General features: G+C 37.6%; 4 protein-coding genes across 7 annotated transcripts; 3 read left to right on the forward strand and 1 right to left on the reverse strand.

Annotated features, from left to right (window-relative positions):
• Window positions 1–96: 96 nt before the first annotated feature.
• Window positions 97–1,942, forward strand: HSA32 (Aldolase-type TIM barrel family protein). Its single transcript, XM_021438294.2, has 5 exons — window positions 97–235; window positions 330–521; window positions 608–818; window positions 1,368–1,591; window positions 1,679–1,942. The coding sequence occupies exons 1-5, from the start codon at window positions 110–112 to the stop codon at window positions 1,787–1,789; spliced, it is 864 nt and encodes a 287-aa protein (XP_021293969.1). The 5' UTR covers window positions 97–109; the 3' UTR covers window positions 1,790–1,942.
• A 111-nt stretch (window positions 1,943–2,053) lies between these two features.
• LOC110423878 (uncharacterized) lies at window positions 2,054–4,552 on the forward strand. Its single transcript, XM_021438293.1, has 3 exons — window positions 2,054–2,454; window positions 2,830–3,654; window positions 3,809–4,552. Exons 2-3 carry the CDS (start codon window positions 3,075–3,077, stop codon window positions 4,462–4,464), a joined length of 1,236 nt encoding a protein of 411 aa, XP_021293968.1. The 5' UTR covers window positions 2,054–2,454; window positions 2,830–3,074; the 3' UTR covers window positions 4,465–4,552.
• A 1,541-nt stretch (window positions 4,553–6,093) lies between these two features.
• BAN (NAD(P)-binding Rossmann-fold superfamily protein) lies at window positions 6,094–8,359 on the forward strand. The gene is made up of 6 exons (XM_021439288.2): window positions 6,094–6,349; window positions 6,919–7,085; window positions 7,185–7,385; window positions 7,509–7,668; window positions 7,784–7,997; window positions 8,096–8,359. Exons 1-6 carry the CDS (start codon window positions 6,223–6,225, stop codon window positions 8,235–8,237), a joined length of 1,011 nt encoding a protein of 336 aa, XP_021294963.1. The 5' UTR covers window positions 6,094–6,222; the 3' UTR covers window positions 8,238–8,359.
• Window positions 8,360–8,398: 39 nt separating this feature from the next.
• Window positions 8,399–13,958, reverse strand: LOC110424666 (calcium/calmodulin-regulated receptor-like kinase 1). Of its 4 annotated transcripts, none has more exons than XM_021439287.1 (9): window positions 13,882–13,958; window positions 13,538–13,706; window positions 12,969–13,346; window positions 12,657–12,810; window positions 9,809–9,935; window positions 9,394–9,479; window positions 9,224–9,295; window positions 8,929–9,132; window positions 8,399–8,812 (listed from the first exon to the last, which is right to left on the reverse strand). In XM_021439287.1, exons 3-9 carry the CDS (start codon window positions 13,289–13,291, stop codon window positions 8,519–8,521), a joined length of 1,260 nt encoding a protein of 419 aa, XP_021294962.1. In that variant the 5' UTR covers window positions 13,292–13,346; window positions 13,538–13,706; window positions 13,882–13,958; the 3' UTR covers window positions 8,399–8,518. The 4 variants fall into 4 exon arrangements, with proteins under 4 accessions (XP_021294962.1, XP_021294959.1, XP_021294961.1 ...); XM_021439284.1 differs by having other exon boundaries at window positions 8,920–9,132; XM_021439286.1 differs by having other exon boundaries at window positions 8,920–9,132; window positions 13,538–13,701; window positions 13,882–13,947.
• Window positions 13,959–17,510: the final 3,552 nt, after the last annotated feature.

Raw genomic sequence — 17,510 nt, forward strand, 5'->3', positions numbered from 1 at the left:
GTCAGCAGTTTATCAATCCAAAAAAGGTTACTTATCTACAAATACATATATGTATTGAATTGGTAAAGCAATCCTAGGAGTCCTCTCGTTTCTTTCCGAGTAGACGAAAATGTCGCAGTATTACCGATGGAGGAAGTTCAAGGAAGACGAGGATCGACCCGAAAAGCCTCGCCGGGTTGGGGTGACAGAAATGAGGGGACCCAATCACAGTCTCTTGACCCAGAACGTCCTCCAGGTATGGAAATTTCATGGGTTGTTTCATTTTTGATCAGCTTCTTTGGTGGTTGAGAATCTTCGGTTGAGCTGAAAGTTTGCTTCCTTTTTACTAGGATATATTTGAGTCAATGGGTCAATTTGTTGATGGATTGAAGTTCTCTGGGGGTTCCCATAGCTTGATGCCCAAATCATTTCTCAAACAAGTGATTGACATGGCTCACGAGCATAACGTGTATGTTAGTACTGGTGATTGGGCCGAGCATTTGATTCGTAAAGGTCCTTCAGCTTTCAAAGATTATGTCGAGGTATGCTAAGCTATATAACCTGCTGAAGTTTTTAATGGTGTTTTGTAAAGTATTTCGTTTCTAATATAATAATTTAATGTTAATAGGAGTGTAAGCAAATTGGGTTTGACACAATTGAGCTGAATGTGACATCACTTGAAGTTCCTGAAGAAACTCTTTTGAGATATGTGAGATTGATTAAAAGTGGCGGCCTAAAAGCCAAACCTCAGTTTGCTATCAAGTTTAATAAGTCTGATATTCCTACTGGTAGAGATAGAGCGTTTGGAGCTTATATTCCTCCTTCACCTCGATCAACTGGTATGGGACTAGATTCTTTTAACTGAATTGCTAATAACTTTCGAAATTCTCATATGGGCTTTCTACTTGTTTTCTATCTATTAAACTAAGCTTCACAAGAGTAGAACCATATAGATAATCACACTTTTTTAATGATTGCCATTTTGAGACCACTCAATTTGTGTCTATGAAAATGTCCTAACTATAATGTCCAGCTTTTGTGGTGTTTAGAGTGAGTGGAACCATTTAAATATGGAATGTCATGTCCTCTTGCTCCTAATTGTTTTGTCTTGAAATTGCTTTGGATAAGCAATTTTGTGTCAAGGGTTAGAGCTGTAACTATGCCATTTCATATACTTTCACGGGAACTGGTGCATAATTTCTAGAGATTCAAATTCTACTTGTGCTTCTTTATATTTTCATCAATTCTCATTAAATTGTTTGTTTTGAGAATCTCCAATTCTGCATATTCGATCTTTGCACTATCTTGAGATGAGGAAAGGAAACAATGGTTACTTGAAGTTATAACAAGCAGTCTATAAGCAACGCTTAGCTTGCCTGTATTCACAGAATTTGTTGAGGATGTGCATCTCTTGATTAGAAGGGCTGAGAGGTGCTTAGAAGCTGGTGCGGACATGATAATGATTGATGCAGATGATCTATGTAAACAAGCTGACTCTGTACGGGCAGACATAATTGCAAAGGTTATTGGGCGTCTAGGTCTTGAGAACACCATGTTTGAAGCTTCAAACGCTAAAGCTTCTGAGTGGTTTGTCAAACAATACGGACCAAAGGTATAATGATTTTTCACTCAGTTTTCCTCAAACCAAATTCTAATCTTCTCTGCAAACATCATCAACATTCATGGCTTGTGCTTTCAGGTCAACCTCTTCGTTGATCACTCTCAGCTAATGGATTTGGAGTGTCTCAGGGGGCGCAACCTGGGAAAAAATCACACCTCGGTTCTTGGTTCTTCATATTTTCTGTTCTGATCTGATAAGACCTCTAGGAGATACCACTCCTTTGTTGTAATTTGTTAAGTAATTTTGTCACATGTGGTTTCTGTGCTGTGTTATGTTTGTGGTGTGAGTGTGAAGTTAAATGAAACCTTTATTAGCGAGTTATTGCAATAGAGTCAAAAGAAATTTTTTGCTGTGACCTTTTTACTTATTTGTCATATTTGCAGCTTATCATTTCACCATGCAGGGAAGTGAATTCCCATATTGTCATTGAATGCAGGGGAGGCAACAAACTACTCTGCCTTGTTCTGTTTGTTGCATTGATCTAGAAATCATTCTCACATCACAGCGAAACGTGGGAAGGAATAATTGGAATATGATCATGTGCTATTGGCATGTTGAAACGTGACCAAAGGTTGCTGGAACTATTGCCATTTGATAATGAAAATTATTGAATTGATTGCTGCCGTTGGCATGCCCCTGCATGCTACTCAGCACGTAAGAACAAAAGCTTCAGCATCCATATTATGTCAGCAAAGACTTCGTGTGAAGCCTTGGAGCTTACGTTGGATCAAATCATAAAGACTTTGGTATATGGGTTATGTTAAAAACACAGAGCAGAGTGACTTTAAGACGTGTATTAATCGATTGTGCGTTTTGTAAAGTTAAAAAGACCTAAAAGAGTGAAGACTGGGGAGGTAAGCTGTTAAGGCAAAAGTTTCTTTGCTTGCTTCACGGAAATCATACTGAATTTTCTTTTGCAGATCTACTAAAAATGGTGAAAATGGTTTTCAAAGACTTTATTTTGTAAAATCTCTCAGATGTTTGATAGTCCTAAGAATGAGGGGATTCGGATCTCTGATAATTGATTCTTGATTGATTGATATTCGGTTTATTTTTGTGCATCCAACCCAGAAGTTTGACATTCATCTAAAACACAGAAAGGAGAAAGAAAAGAAAGGCAACTTAACAATTGCATGCTTATGGCATTTCTTATTCTGCACTATTTTAACTTGCCTAAAATTTTCTTTTCCTTTTTGAAAACTTGTCAAGATTTTGTATGTCTATGGCAGGTCCAAGCAAGGAAATAATCTGCAAACAGGGTGAACACCGCACAAAAACAAAAACAATGTGCAAAGAAAATCTGGTTTTCCTTGATGCTATGCTTGTCTTGGTAAACTCTAATGGTGCAGTCAGAGTGCAGATATGAGATTTTTGAAGAGTTTTTGAAGATTGAAGAGATAAAAACATATTGGTAGAGAAGAGATAAAAACATATTGGTAAAGAAGAGAAAAGGGTTTTAAAATAAGGGAGAAAGATGCCTGCACCTTGGTTTAGTTTCAAGAGACTAGGTAAGTGTAATGCAGAGTTGTCTGATACCCAGGATCCCAAGGCCAGCGGTAGGAAGACAAGAAAGCCATGTTCATGTAGTTACGGGTGTTCAAGGTCCATATTCTATTTGAGAGATGTCATTCATGGAAGCAAGAGACACACAGACAAGGCACCGATTGGCAGCCCGAGATCTATAGGGAGCAGTGACATTCTCAATCCGATAACCCATCAAGTAGTTTTCACTGACTCAAAGTGTGAACTCAAGATCACTCGGTGTTCTGCTAATGGTGGTGGTAGGGGGGGTTCCACTTTTGTGGGTACCCTTAGGCCTGGGACACCTGGTCCTGGAGACCGCATTTTGGAGCCCGTCTACAGCTGCAGAAGGTCATTCAGCCTTTCCAGGACGACCCTTGGTGGCCCTTCCATTTTCGGAAGTAGCAATGACATCTGTTCAAAGCCTAGGAGATCTCTTGATGCAGGGTCCCAAGGTTTTGTTTGTCACAAATGTGGTGAAAAATTTAAAAAGTTGGAAGCCATAGAAGCACATCATCTGTCCAGGCATGCTGGTAAAGTTCATTAACCCATGTATGTACATTTAAATGCATTTTTCTTGTGTTAATCAGGATGATACATTCACAGTACCTAAACAGCCAAACCTTTTCTTTGATATGTTTCTGCTTTCTTGATCTGTTAATCTTGACAATCATCTCATATGTGCAGTAACTGCACTTTCTGAAGGAGACTCCTCCAAGAAAATTGTGGAATTAATTTGCCAAACAAGTTTTTTGGAGTCTGAAACTAAATTTGGTCCGATAGAAAGGATATTGAAGGTTCACAACATGCAAAGAAGTCTTGCTCAGTTTGAAGATTATAGAGAAATGGTAAAGATCAAGGCTAGCAAACTATCCAAGAAACATGCACGGTGCCTGGCTGATGGAAATGAGCTTTTGAGGTTCTATGGCACTACTGTTGCATGCTCCATCGGCATGAAAAACACATCAAGCCTATGCACATTAGAGAAATGCGGCATATGTCAAATTCTAAGGCATGGATTCTCCACCATGAAGAAATTCAATGGTTTCCGGAGTGTTTTTACTTCTTCCTCGGGTAAAAGAGCTTTAGAGTGTATTGAGCCTGATGAAGAGAACCGATGTCTAAGAAAGGCTCTGGTAGTGTGCAGGGTAATTGCTGGGAGGGTTCATAAACCTTTAGAAAAGGTGCAAGAAATGGCAAGTCAATCAAGCTTTGATTCACTGGCAGGAAACTTTGATAGCCATCCGAATATTGAGGAACTCTATTCACTGAATCCTAGAGCTCTCTTCCCTTGTTTTGTGGTCATCTGCAAACCCTCAAAGCAAAGTGCTCAAAAATTATAACTTAGGACCACATTTCTTTTCATTGTGATTGTGAGGTCTAATGTCTTATCCAACCTTCTCTGTAATTATTTGTTCTTATAGTAAATATATCTTCTCGTTCTGCAAGGTATTTGTTCTCTCAAAACTTCATCTTGAGCAGCTATGAGATTGCATCAATATGCATAGAGCTTTAGCTAGTCTAGCTGCTTGATGTTTCTGACCAGCCTTCTCTTGCACCGCACCCTCATTCTCTCCCCCTATTTTTCTAGTGAAACTGCCTCGAGGATTGAATTCTGTTCTGCAGATAAATCAATTTGACCATCAATCAATGCTCCTATCCATTAATTCTGGTTGCTTATATCCTTTTTAGACAAATGTAATTAATAACATAAACCCTAGCACTGAATCTGTTAAGTCTAATTTGAATTCAATCCTGAAAGTGCACTGATCCTGCTATGCGTGGTCTAATCGTTAACAACATAGTCCCCTCTTCTTTCTGTCTGCACTGTCTTGTCACTACTATGTCTCTTCTTGGACTCAGATCTAATCCCGATTCTGGGTTTTGATAATAAGGGTTGCTTACAGATACGAGTTAGGGGTACAGCTCTATTCGGGAAGGGGAAGGGAAACTTCTTACTATGTACTTAACAAAGATCATCAGGAGATCTCCGGGTGTCCTTTGATCCTCCTATGGAGTTAATCTTGTGTTTCCTCCATTAAACAAATGAAAATAAATAAATAAATAAATTAAGGATTCCTAGCAACTGTTCTCTGTTGCTTGCCTATAACTGATATTGTGAATCATAAGGAGTAAAACCACCTAACCACAGGCCCACGTGAGGCATCATTTGGAGCAAGTTGAGGTTTGGCCAGCTACCCCGCTTTTGCCTTCTAAAGATTTTAACTTGACATCAGGTGAACCTTCACCTCCAACACTTCAGCAAACTTCATCTATTGTTTTTCTGCACCACTGCATGTCCTGTATGATATCCAAAAAACAACTCCCCCTTTCTGACATACAATATATTTTGTGCTGGAAATCTGATTATCGCTTATGATCATTACTGGGAGATGCAAAGCTCCAAAACTTCACCTAAATGCTTTTGTGTGCCTCTTCTAAAGCCCATACTTTCTTAGTAAAACAATGTGGATGCAAGAACCCTTTTTGGGAATACTTTTCCAAAGTGAAAAAAAAAAGTTATTAAATTATGGCTTAATTCAATCAAAATTCCTCAATGGACCATAGAACAATTTTAGTAACTAGAGCAGTTGATAAATACTCAACCCATGTATTATTATTTAATGGTTTTCTCATAGAACAATTTTTTAAGAAGGAGAACGCAAGCAATAAACTCTACATTTAGGCTACATTTATCAATCGAATACAAAACTATATTTTGGTAGGGTTCACTGTTAAACCTAGTCATTACCAATAGAAGCAATGAGAGAAAATGAATTTCTAGCGAAAAAGAAACTCGTGGGTACTGACCGGCTACCACATGTAGTGGCAGTTTGGGTAGTCGAGTCACACCACCAATGGTTTGAAAGACTTTTTGAATCGTTAGTAAGCACAATGGCACGTGCTCACCTTCTCCATCTAAAAGTCTAGTCATGCCCTGGGTAAGTGCCCATCGTCTATAAAACGATAATGCAATAAGTTTATTCCACCTGTGTATCTTTGTCTGAACGGTTGAAGCGTTCAAAACAAGCCCAAAAACCCGAAACGGAAAAGCACAAGTAAGATACCCAGTAAAGAAAAGGAATATAGTCATTGAAGCCATGGCCAGCCAGATCGTAGGCAAAAAGACGGCTTGTGTCGTAGGTGGCACCGGATACGTTGCATCTTTGTTGGTCAAGCTGTTGCTTGAGAAGGGCTATGCTGTTAACACTACTGTCAGGGACCCAGGTTGATCTTCTCTTCTTCTTCATCTTCTTCTGTTTTTCTTGTTCATTTGTTTCTACTGCTTTGCTTCGGTGGGTCATCCCAGTATTTTACTTTCTTCCCCTTCCTTGGTTTTTTTTGTTTTGATATATAATATATTGGTGTGGTTGCTGCTGCAATTTAGGAAATACTACGATTTATGCCCCCAGTGTAGCATTAGTACTTTGTTCTTTGTTATTTCACTTTACGCTTAAACTATAAATTCCTACCTATTCTGTATCGAGCATGTTGGAAGTTAATAAGCGAAAACAACCGAGGAACATACGGCCTTGTCTTGTCAGTTGGTGTTTTTCAGGGGGTAATCAGACATGAGACAACCGCCCACGATATTCATTTCCTGACCAGGAGAGAAAACTATCAATTCCTTGGGTTTGAGTTCACCCCTCTCGAAGAGTTCCTTACCAAATTAATCACATTTTTTGCAGATATAGCGTAATGAGTAGAATCTTTTTTTTTTTTGGTTTATTTTCATTTTCTGGCAACACCCAGAGTAGGTAAACATGAATGGGTGTAATGCTGTGACTTTTCTGCAGACAATCAGAAGAAGATCCCTCACCTCGTAACACTACAAAAGCTGGGAGACTTGAAAATCTTTCGAGCAGATTTGACTGATGAAGGCAGCTTTGATGTCCCCATAGCTGGTTGTGACTTTGTCTTCCATGTTGCAACACCCGTCAATTTTGCTTCTCAAGATCCTGAGGTATGTAAAACCATTAAACTGCTTTTCCAGTGATGATCAAATTCCTTCTGGTTTTGAGGAATGATGACAAGGTTTACTTTTATTGGATTTTGATTATAGAATGACATGATCAAACCAGCAACCCAGGGAGTGCTGAACGTTCTGAAAGCTTCTGCCAAAGCAAAAACAGTCAAACGCGTCGTCTTGACTTCTTCAGCCGCAGCTGTGTCGATCAACACACTCGAGGGGACAGGTCTGGTCCTGACTGAGAAAGACTGGACCGACATTGAGTTCTTATCGTCGGCAAAGCCACCAACTTGGGTAACAATTTTCATGCTAATCCATTTCTCTTTCTCTTATCATCGGGGGAATTGCAGAAGAGGGCAAAGAAACAAAAATAATTGGTGTGCATAATCTGAAGTAAGCTTTTATCCATGAGTGCAGGGGTACCCTGCATCCAAGACATTGGCTGAAAAGGCAGCATGGAAATTTGCTCAAGAAAACAACATCGATCTTATCACGGTTATCCCTTCTCTCATGACCGGTCCTTCTCTCACTCCAGATGTGCCTAGTAGCATTGGCCTTGCCACATCTTTGCTTTCAGGTATTAAGTTAGAACCTCGTGTCCTGGCCTTGTTTCTAGATGTAAAACTGATGGATAAAGAAGTAGCCTGGAGCACCATGAGCTATAACTGATGGGAATTTTAACATTTTTGCAGGCAACGAATTCCTCATAAATGCTTTGAAAGGTATGCAAATGTTGTCAGGTTCAATCTCTATCACACATGTGGAGGACGTCTGTCGGGCCCATGTTTTTCTGGCAGAAAAAGAATCTGCATCCGGCCGGTATATATGCTGTGCTGTCAATTCGAGTGTTCCTGAGCTTGCTAAGTTCCTCAACCAAAGATACCCTCAGTTCAAAGTCTCTACCGAGTAAGCCAACCTGCATTCAATATCACAATCTAAACTTCTCTTCTTTTCCGCTAGAGTTGTGGTTAATCTTAGTTTTGTTTACTTTGTTACAATTGCAGTTTTGGAGATTTCCCCTCTAAAGCCAAGTTGATCATTTCTTCGGATAAGCTTATTAATGAAGGATACAGCTTTAAGTTTGGGATTGAGGAAATCTACGACCAAACTGTAGAATACATGAGCGCTAAGGGGCTGCTCAAGTGAAGAGTCCGCCAACATTTTCCCTAATGACTGTGATGTTTGGTTGCTTAAGATGTATGCTGTCTTTTGTTATATTATCCGAATAACTTGATGTTCTGCAAATCAAGCAAATACCGTATGGTGAATATCATTTGCTTTCCCAAAAGAAAAAGAAAAAAAAAATGAAATCCAAAGCATCCTATTTAGTATTGGAAGAACAAAAATCAAATCACCAACTGAATCATGGAATGGGTTCTTGTGGACTTAACAAATGACTATCATACTTTCCTTCTGCATCCAATTCTTTAACGTTCAGTTAAAGAAGGATCAACAGTCCCTTGTAGATCCAGTTCGAAAGTAGGTTCCTCTGCTTTAGCAGGGTGGTTTTGCCCATAATGCACCCTTGAGTTTCTTGGCTTGTGGATCTCGGACAATGCCAGCACGATGTCCCTCATTAAGGGCCTTTTCCTGGAGACAGGATTGATACAATTATAGGCAAGGGCAGCCATACGATTCAGTTTTTGAACATCAAATTTTCCTTGAAGTCGAGGATCTGCAATCTCTTCCCACCCTACATCGTTTTCCACATCAATAGCCGCCTATTCATGGTCACAGAAATAAAAAAATGACATTGAATCATTCATATTTTGTGCATGCATTGGCACTCAAAATCAGGTGAGTAAAGAGCAGAAGGGCTTTAACACACAGATCTTACAAGCTCCACATACTCCATGAGACCGTGTTGTGGGTTTTTGCCACTCATTATCTCAAAAAGTAGCGCCCCAAAACTATAAACATCACTTCTCTTAGTAAAGATCAACGTAGACATATACTCAGGATCAACATATCCGAAAGTTCCCTTGACATTAGATGAGTGCAAGTTAGCCTTCTCCTGCCTTGAAAGTCCAAAATCAGCAACCTGTAGAGTTTGACAGCTGAATATTTTAAGCCTCGGAGCAAGGGAGAGGTGGGAAAAATGAACCATCGCTGCTGAAAATCTGAACGCTTACTCTGGCTTTCATCGAGCGGTCCAACAATATATTTGAGGATTTGATGTCGCGGTGCACAACAGGAGGAACAGCCTGTTAGACAATAAACGAGCTGAATACCAAGTATACACCTCTTTTAAAAAATTTTACCAGTTGCTTCTACTTGTTCAGTGACTGAGTCTGAAACTTACCCCATGATGAAGATACTCCAAACCCCTTGCCACGTCTAGAGCTATCCGAACCCTTAAATCCCAGCTCAAAGGCTCATGCCTTTCATCTGCAATTCAAACATGATAGTACGTTTTGCACCGTCGTACAACAGTATGGATTATAAAGCTGTTTCTTGCGCAATGAAATTGCTGATGGCAATCAAAACCATTGAACTTGCAGGATAATTAATCATCTGATTATCTTTCAAAAAAAAAAAAATTCATCTGATGAACTATTTGCTAACCTTATAAAATTATATGGAAATGTGGCTTCAATCAAGAAACGTTTCAGATAAGAAACAACTACAAAAGTCCAATTCCTATTCTATTTGTATTTCAAGATAAAGTTATGCTTGTTTAAGATCAATCTTGCATGGAGTTAATATGTGTTTCTTACTGTATAAATGGGATGCAAGACTTCCATTGCTCATGTAAACATAAACAAACATATGTTCTCCTCTTTCTGCACTATATCCCACCAAGTTCACCAGATTCCTGTGGTGTAATCTTCCAAGTAACAGAACCTGGGAACAAAAGCAACAAAAACAATGACGTGTGCAAAGTCACTTTTACTTTCAATTTTTACCTTCTCTTTTTCCCCTTTGTGGGATAGAGAAAGGATGTTGAAGATGAAATAGAAACCGAAACAGAACAAAGCGGCACATTTTGCCACTGGCAGCATAAGATCTCAAGTTTATAAAGCATTTGGGTTTAGACATTCTACTCCGTTACAACACATTTGGTTTTAGTCACTTTGCTTTCAATTTGTTTTGATGGGTTGCTTGTTTAGTTTCACATGTGATATTTTGCATGGAGAAGTTTCAAGGAATTGAAGCAGGCTGCCTGCTAGAAGATGGATGCGTGAATGCTATCAGGGCTTTTGAAATAGGGAATGATTCCTAAATTGACAAGCTCAGGCCAAGGGACGTCCACCACGATCCTTTTCTTACCCGAATTGATAATCAAGGCAGTATGCTTGGGTTATAGTTTCCTTTGTGTAATTTGTTGTATCTTTGGATTTTTTTTTTTTTGTCTTTGTGTGGTTTTGATGTATGTTTTGGCATCAGGTTTTGAATTAGTTGACAATTTGATGAATGGGTAGTTATATGTAGATTAGGATTTGTTGATTATTTGATGATTGGGATAGATATGTGTTTGCTCAGTCTCAATTTCCTCTTGATAACGTTTTTATGTTTCCTTTTGTAAGTATGTTACTCTTTTTTCTTTTCATAGCTTGACTTCTTATACTATTAAAAATCTTTTGTTTATAAGATTCAAGACTTGTTATAATATGTAAGTTTTTAAAATTAATAAAATTTTTAGTTTTTTTAAAAAAAATACCAAAACTTCTGTACTTTACTCCAGTGCTAGAGGCCAATGCGCCGAACTATATAGACTTGGAATAGTCAGTTGTGGCTTCAAATTGGGTACTAATGTTATAAAACAACTGATTTTTGGAATAACTCAAAGATTCCGGTGTTGAAATGACTTTAGAGGGGATTAATATCTTTTCTAGTTGAATTGGTGTCTGTTTTGCAATTGTTGCTTTAAACTTAGACCAATAGTTGCTTAATAGAAACGAAATGGTCTTTGACAGGATAACCTGAGACGCTTGTAAGGTGCTGGATATTATCAAAATCAGTGTTGCTTGGTCGGTTAAGTCCAAATGACCCCGCGATAATTTGGATACTATTGACATCGTGAGATTCCCAAACCTTGCTGCTGTTGCAGTTAAAAAAGACAGGTCTAAGGTCCAGGTGCAACGAAAGGAACCTCTAGATGGGTGGCTAAAATTTAACACGGATGGGGCTGCTAGGGGCCGTCCAGGTCCTCTTGGCACTGGAGGTGTGCTTAGGAATGAAAAAGGTACTGTGAAAATCCTTTTTTCAAAAACAAGGGGTTGGGATGATGCAAATCTTGCGGAAATGCTAGCTATTCGTGAGGCTTTAACCCTCTTTGTGATAGCTGACTGGTGTCATCCTTATGGTTTAATCATTGAGACTGATTCTATAAATGCTGCCACTTGGTTTCAAAACCACTTTCCTCTCCCTGGCGCCTTAGGAATTCGGTGTTTAAAGTCAAGGCTCTACTGGGTAAGATTCCCAGAAGGCAAATCATCCATACCCCGAGATCCGGAAACGATTAGGCGGACAGCCTTGCCAAATTGAGGGTGGAGAGAGTCACGGATCTGCTGCAAGTTTTGCCTTAATTTTCATGTTTTGTTTATGTCTGTTTTTCTTGATTTTTCTCTGGGTGGGCTGTCTTTTCTATGGCTTCAGAATCTTGATGTGTGTGTACAGTGGATGTTTATGTGGTTGTGGACCGGTGGTCGTGTGGGGCTTGTGGGAAATAAGAGGTTGTTGGTCTATATAAATCTGGGAGCGAATTTAGATGTTCTGGAGACTTTACTTGTTTTAGCAAGAGAAGGAAACAGGCATGCTGGTTGTGTTTCCTTGTCTGACTAGCTTGTATCATTTAATTTTGTGTTGGTGAAACGGGTGTAGGCTTAGAGGGTTAACTGTGAATATAAAGGTGAATCTTTTGTTTGAAGGGCTGGGTTGGTTACTGGATATTTTGTCTTACCAGTCTTTGACTCCCCATTTGTTTGTACATGGATACCCTATCTTTTACGAATGAACTCCAACATTCAAAAAAAAAATATTGTTGTAAAGTTATTTTCTGTATTAGCAGGCCATCCCCTGGTGTTGAGTCTGTTGGTTCTCTTCATGACCATAATTGCTGTTGTATTCATGGAAAAGCATTTTTTAGTTTGGCAGACATGATTAAGGTCTAGATTGGCATTATGAATTAATGTGAAATCAATAAATCAAGATGGATATAGAACTAAAACGTGGATGGGCATTCGGGTTCTATGGTTCTACGTACCTTCCACTGCCACTATTTCTTGATTTCTTTCTAGTTCTTTTATGGAAGATAATAGGCCAAAGGGGGCAATTGTTTTTTTGTTTTTTTCATTTAAGAAACTAATAAGGGTATTTTATCTTTTTGAATTGAAATTATTGTCAAAACATGTTGAGAGTTTGTCAAAAGCAACTTTTGAACTCAAAAGCTACTTTCAACCTCAATGCCAAACGGGACCTAAAACTAGTGGCAACTGGCTGTCACACACTTGTCAATGTGTATGAATTTATCATCAATGGAGCCATAGGACTTGAAAGTTGAAAACCTAACATTCATAAATGAACTTGACATACAAAAACTTGCAATGTATAATGCATTATTACCTCTGATAGAAACTCCATTGCCCCTTGCCTGGAATCATTAGCAAGCACTTTGACAGCAACTGTCTGACCAGTTTTCATTTGAGCTTTGAAGACAGGACCAAATGCCCCATGGCCTATTTTTGTTGTGAAATCATAGGTCGCTCTCTCTAGCTCTCTGTAAAACAGTTCATGCTATCAATTTCATTGATTTCCTTAACAGCAAATGTCATGCCATTGCTTTAACATACATTGTTCAACGAAGACCTGATTTACAGTTAATCCAAGTGCAGAAATCAGGAACGTGGAAAAATCACTGGATTGCTATCAACTTACCTGTAAGAGTACTTTGGTATGCCACATGCGGATGCCACGCTCTTCCTCTTGAGCCCTTCCAGCCACTGGGGCATGTTACTCCATTCTGATGTTCTAGGGGATTCTTGACCGAGGTGGGAATCTGACAGTATCGTGCTGGAATCTGCCCCATGAACACGGATGGGGATTGTTTCTGCCCTCGGAGAGACTTTATCCTCATCATGACAAGGATCAGAACCCTTCCTTCGGTACCTAATGCAGCAAATAACAGACAGGGCCAAAACCACACCAATAACAACTCCAGCGCTGATACCAAAAACGAGTCCCCTTTGGAAATTTCTCATTTCTTTCAACCTGACAGACTTGGTTTCCTACGCTAGCATTGAGTACATAGCGGGCCTGTAAAAATATAATGTCATGAGTTGATCCCTCCACCCATATTTACAATATCTATGACAATTGAATAGATTTGTATAACAGTTGATATGTTGTACCAAAAGGTTCAATCTCAACTCTCAAGAAACAATGCTTACACCAAGAAAGAATTAGCTTGAATATTTTACCCAGATAGGAAATTTGCTTGCACAAACCTGGTTTCTTCAGCCAATGAGTTTTTTCTTGGGGGAGAAATTATTCGATTAAAGGCCGTGGGAGTTGAACTTTCAGACGTGGGGAACAGAATAGTTTAAGATTTCACTTGAAATCCACCTTTTCTATTTTCTTTTCTCTAGATTCCTTTTTCAACAAAGTCTGACTATCCTGGCAAAAGAATACATCAAAATCTGATTTATGTGATTTGCAGAACAAATCAAACGCCAAGAAAATGAATCCTTCGAATATAATTGAACCAACAAAAACAAGAAAAATTAACAAGGCATGAAATCTTTGTTAATTAAGTAAACATCACAAGGAATTGGCCACAAGACAAAAATACCATGTAATTAAGAATGATACTAGTGATCAAGGAAAGGGTCCAAGCAAGCATGTCCTATTCTAAAAGTCTTGCTTATCGTATAGAAAACAATCGATGGAGAACATGTAACATATACTCAAATCCATTTTTTTTAGAATTTTAGAACATGTGTAAGATGCTTTCACATATTTTTAGCAATGGCTGCGATACCAAAAGCCAAGGAAAACAATACTGTTAGAAAAAAAAAAAAAAACCTCCCCATCAAGTATGAATTTAAACGTGCATGTGAAACACAGTACGAGGAGAGTTGCCTTCCTTTGTAAGTAGATTTCATATTCATACCTAAGAAACACGATTTGATGAGACTTGTCTGCAGACAAGAGTCAGCATCCCTATTGGCATTGGTCCCAGAGCAGTTCCGTGTAGAGTTGAAAGCTCTTGATAACAACTTATAAAGAAATAGACATAAAAAAAGAAGTAGAAATATTGATCAAGGAAAGTAAAAAATGAAATTGAAATTAATTCGTTTCCTTATTGGGATGGTTGGTGAGGTGAGGAAATGGAATGGACAAAATCTTTTTCATTTGGTAAGTTGTTGAAGGAGGAAAGTAAATCAACAAATTCTTTTACTTTATTGTTCCCACTATTATTTACATCAAGAAATCAATAATTATAAATATATATATATATATATTTTATTTATTTTAATATTAGCAATTATTTGGAGGTGTCAATTTAATTAGTTTGAGTAGAAAAATTGGACTTTATGATTGATAAAGTAAAGAAAAATTTATTTAATAATGTTTTATATATAAATCATCTCATGTCGTTATTTAATCATATATATATATAATAAAAAATTGTTCTTATTTTAGACGTGTGTTTATTTTTATTAAGTCATTTTCATATTAAGTTGCCAAATGAATTCTTTGCTACGGTTCCATGTTTTGCTGCACACATGTATGCTGGTAAACCGAGCATTTGTACTCTACTTGTACCCTTCACTGTCTTTGTGCAGATTATTAATGAATACCACTTTTATGACTGAGAAAAAAAATCTAATTTAACGAGGATTTGATTAATAAAATGCGTTGAATAATGGCAATGCATGCATGTGGGAGGTAGAGGATTTCTAATATAAGCAATTACTAGGAGGTGTCAACAATTAATTTGGGCTGAAAAGTTGGACAAGTCAAATTTCGATTTGTATGTTTAATATCGATTTTAATTACGTATTGTATTTTGATTTATTAATTGTATGATCAATAACGTCCAGAAAATTTTATTTAATAATGTTTTATGTATAAATCATTTTATATCTCTATTTAATTATATATATTTATATAATAAAAGGTACACCTTGTCTTAAATGTGCCGTTGTTTGCTAAATCACCAAGATATTTGCTTTAAAAATTTTCTCAATTTAGCAAAGAAATTATAAATTGTACAAGTGCTCATGAATAATACAGCGATAAGAAAGTATCGTTTCCCAAAAGAGTTGGTTTAATAATAATTTTTTGTTGGCTCAGCCAGACATATATATATATATTGATAAGAAAAGATAAATGCATGAAAGTAAGTAATTAGTGCTCGTGGCAGAAGAGCTCTGAGAAAAGCCAAGGGCATGGCTTGAAAGCAGCATTACATGAAAGACCGGCAGAAAACAGCAAAACAAGAGCCTAAATAAACAGGGAGAATGAAGTCTAAATGACATGGAGACGTTTGATGGCGCAGAATCAAAGGTGGGGGCAACTGGGAGTAGAACAAATCCGTTGATGTAGCAATTCAGAGAGAAACAGCAGTGGTATTAACCATAACAGGACCACATGAGGCAGAGTCGAATAAGGGGAGAGGATTGTGCCAATGTTAGGGCCCTCATAGAACACTAGAGCAGAAACAGCATCATCTCAGAGACAGATTCATCGTAACAGCAAATTAAGAAAAAGACAGCAAAGTTCCCTAATCACAACAGGCTCAACAAAACAGTTGGAGAATCAATTGCAACAGTAAGGGAAAAAGGATGCCATGAAGAAGGAAATATTTCATCTTCATAACAAAAGGCAGACTTGCCTTCGCCACATTAAAGAAGTGCAAAGAAATAATGAGCAGGGGCTTTAATAATTGTTACTAAGTATTGACAGTAAAACAAATTAATTTTATCCAAGCAAATCAAAATTTAAGAATTAAAAATAAAACTTAAACTTAACCATTTGAAATTAGACTAAAGATTGCAAGTAGAATTCAATGAATATGCAATGGACTAAAGTCTAGGATCATGATTTCATTCCATATTTCACTTTGATTATTATTTCTCTAAGTACTTAATTCAACGGGGTTGATGCCAATTTAGAATCCTAATGCTTGTACAGTCTTATGTCTAGGTGTTTGTAGAAATGCTTAAATTAATTGGGTTTCTACAAATGTACAAGATTCAATTAAATTAGGTTCTTTAAGCACAATTTCTACTTAGACTATATGTGACATTTAGGTATATATTTACCCTAATTGCTAATTAAGGCACTTAACTTTTAAGTGATATGAACACATATTATCCAAACCTAGGTCTAATCTAAACTAACTTTGTCAAGCTTCATTTAGATACCGCACCCATTGAATTGGTGATCAAGCAATTTTTGATTTGAATAAACATCAACATATCTATTCAAAAAAAGTAAAAGAGGAACAATAAATCCAAGTTACATGTAGAAATCCATCAAAATCCTAAATAAAAGCTATTTAGCTCATTATATTTGCACCAAAGTTTAATATTCTCATAACATAAATCATTTCTACACTAAGGGGTAGAGGGAGAAAGATAAAACTAGTGAGAAAAAATGAGTTGATGCAGCTGATTGGACTTCAATCTTCCTTGATTTCTCTCTTTATCGTTTTATAAAAAGTTTTCTTTTTTTTAAAAAAAAGTTCTCTACCTCCAGCCCTTTTTCTAAATTAAAAAGCTATCTTTTATACCTTATCATAACCATTTGATGAAAAAAATCGAAGGTTGAGATGTCATTAAATCCGTGTTGGCGCGTCAAACCGTTTGTTTAACATAATGTTGAGGCTCGTTTGCGTTGTGGTACCAAGCTTTCTATCTAGATGCTTGTTTGGCGTTGGATGCCAAACTCTTTAACTTGTGTGGAGAACATGTATTTTTAGCTCTTTAATGTAGAATTGTTGCGATTCGGCTACTTCTAATATGATTTTGATCACGTTCTGACCTGAATTAGTCAAGTAGTAAACATGAAAGTGTAGGGTTTACTTCTAATGTGGCCCTTTAAAAAAAAAATTATAAAATTTACTTAAGAGAGGGCCGAAACATGATTTATCCTAAGTTAAACAAGGCGCTCATAATCATAAGCGATAAGCGCAGAGTTGCTAGCCCCATAAAATTCATTCATCATCACTCGCCGATGTCATACAACTTTCGTCAGTAATTGGACTCTGATCATTCAGGACAAAACCGTGCGAATAACATAGAAGACTTGGTAGCAATTTTTAGGCGACGACTCTATGGGATTACTTCTTTTAAAGTTAAACCAGTTAAGGTGACAATTGCCTGCCATTAGAGCATCCAAATTAGAACATGTTCAAGACAGATGCTGCTCCTTGTCGAGGAAACGGACCATGTATTTCTCTTTTGCTGCACA

Source organism: Theobroma umbraticum, unplaced genomic scaffold (assembly GCF_002168275.2).
Source record: "Theobroma umbraticum cultivar Fairchild unplaced genomic scaffold, ASM216827v3 scaffold_204.0, whole genome shotgun sequence".
Lineage (NCBI taxonomy): Eukaryota > Viridiplantae > Streptophyta > Magnoliopsida > Malvales > Malvaceae > Theobroma > Theobroma umbraticum.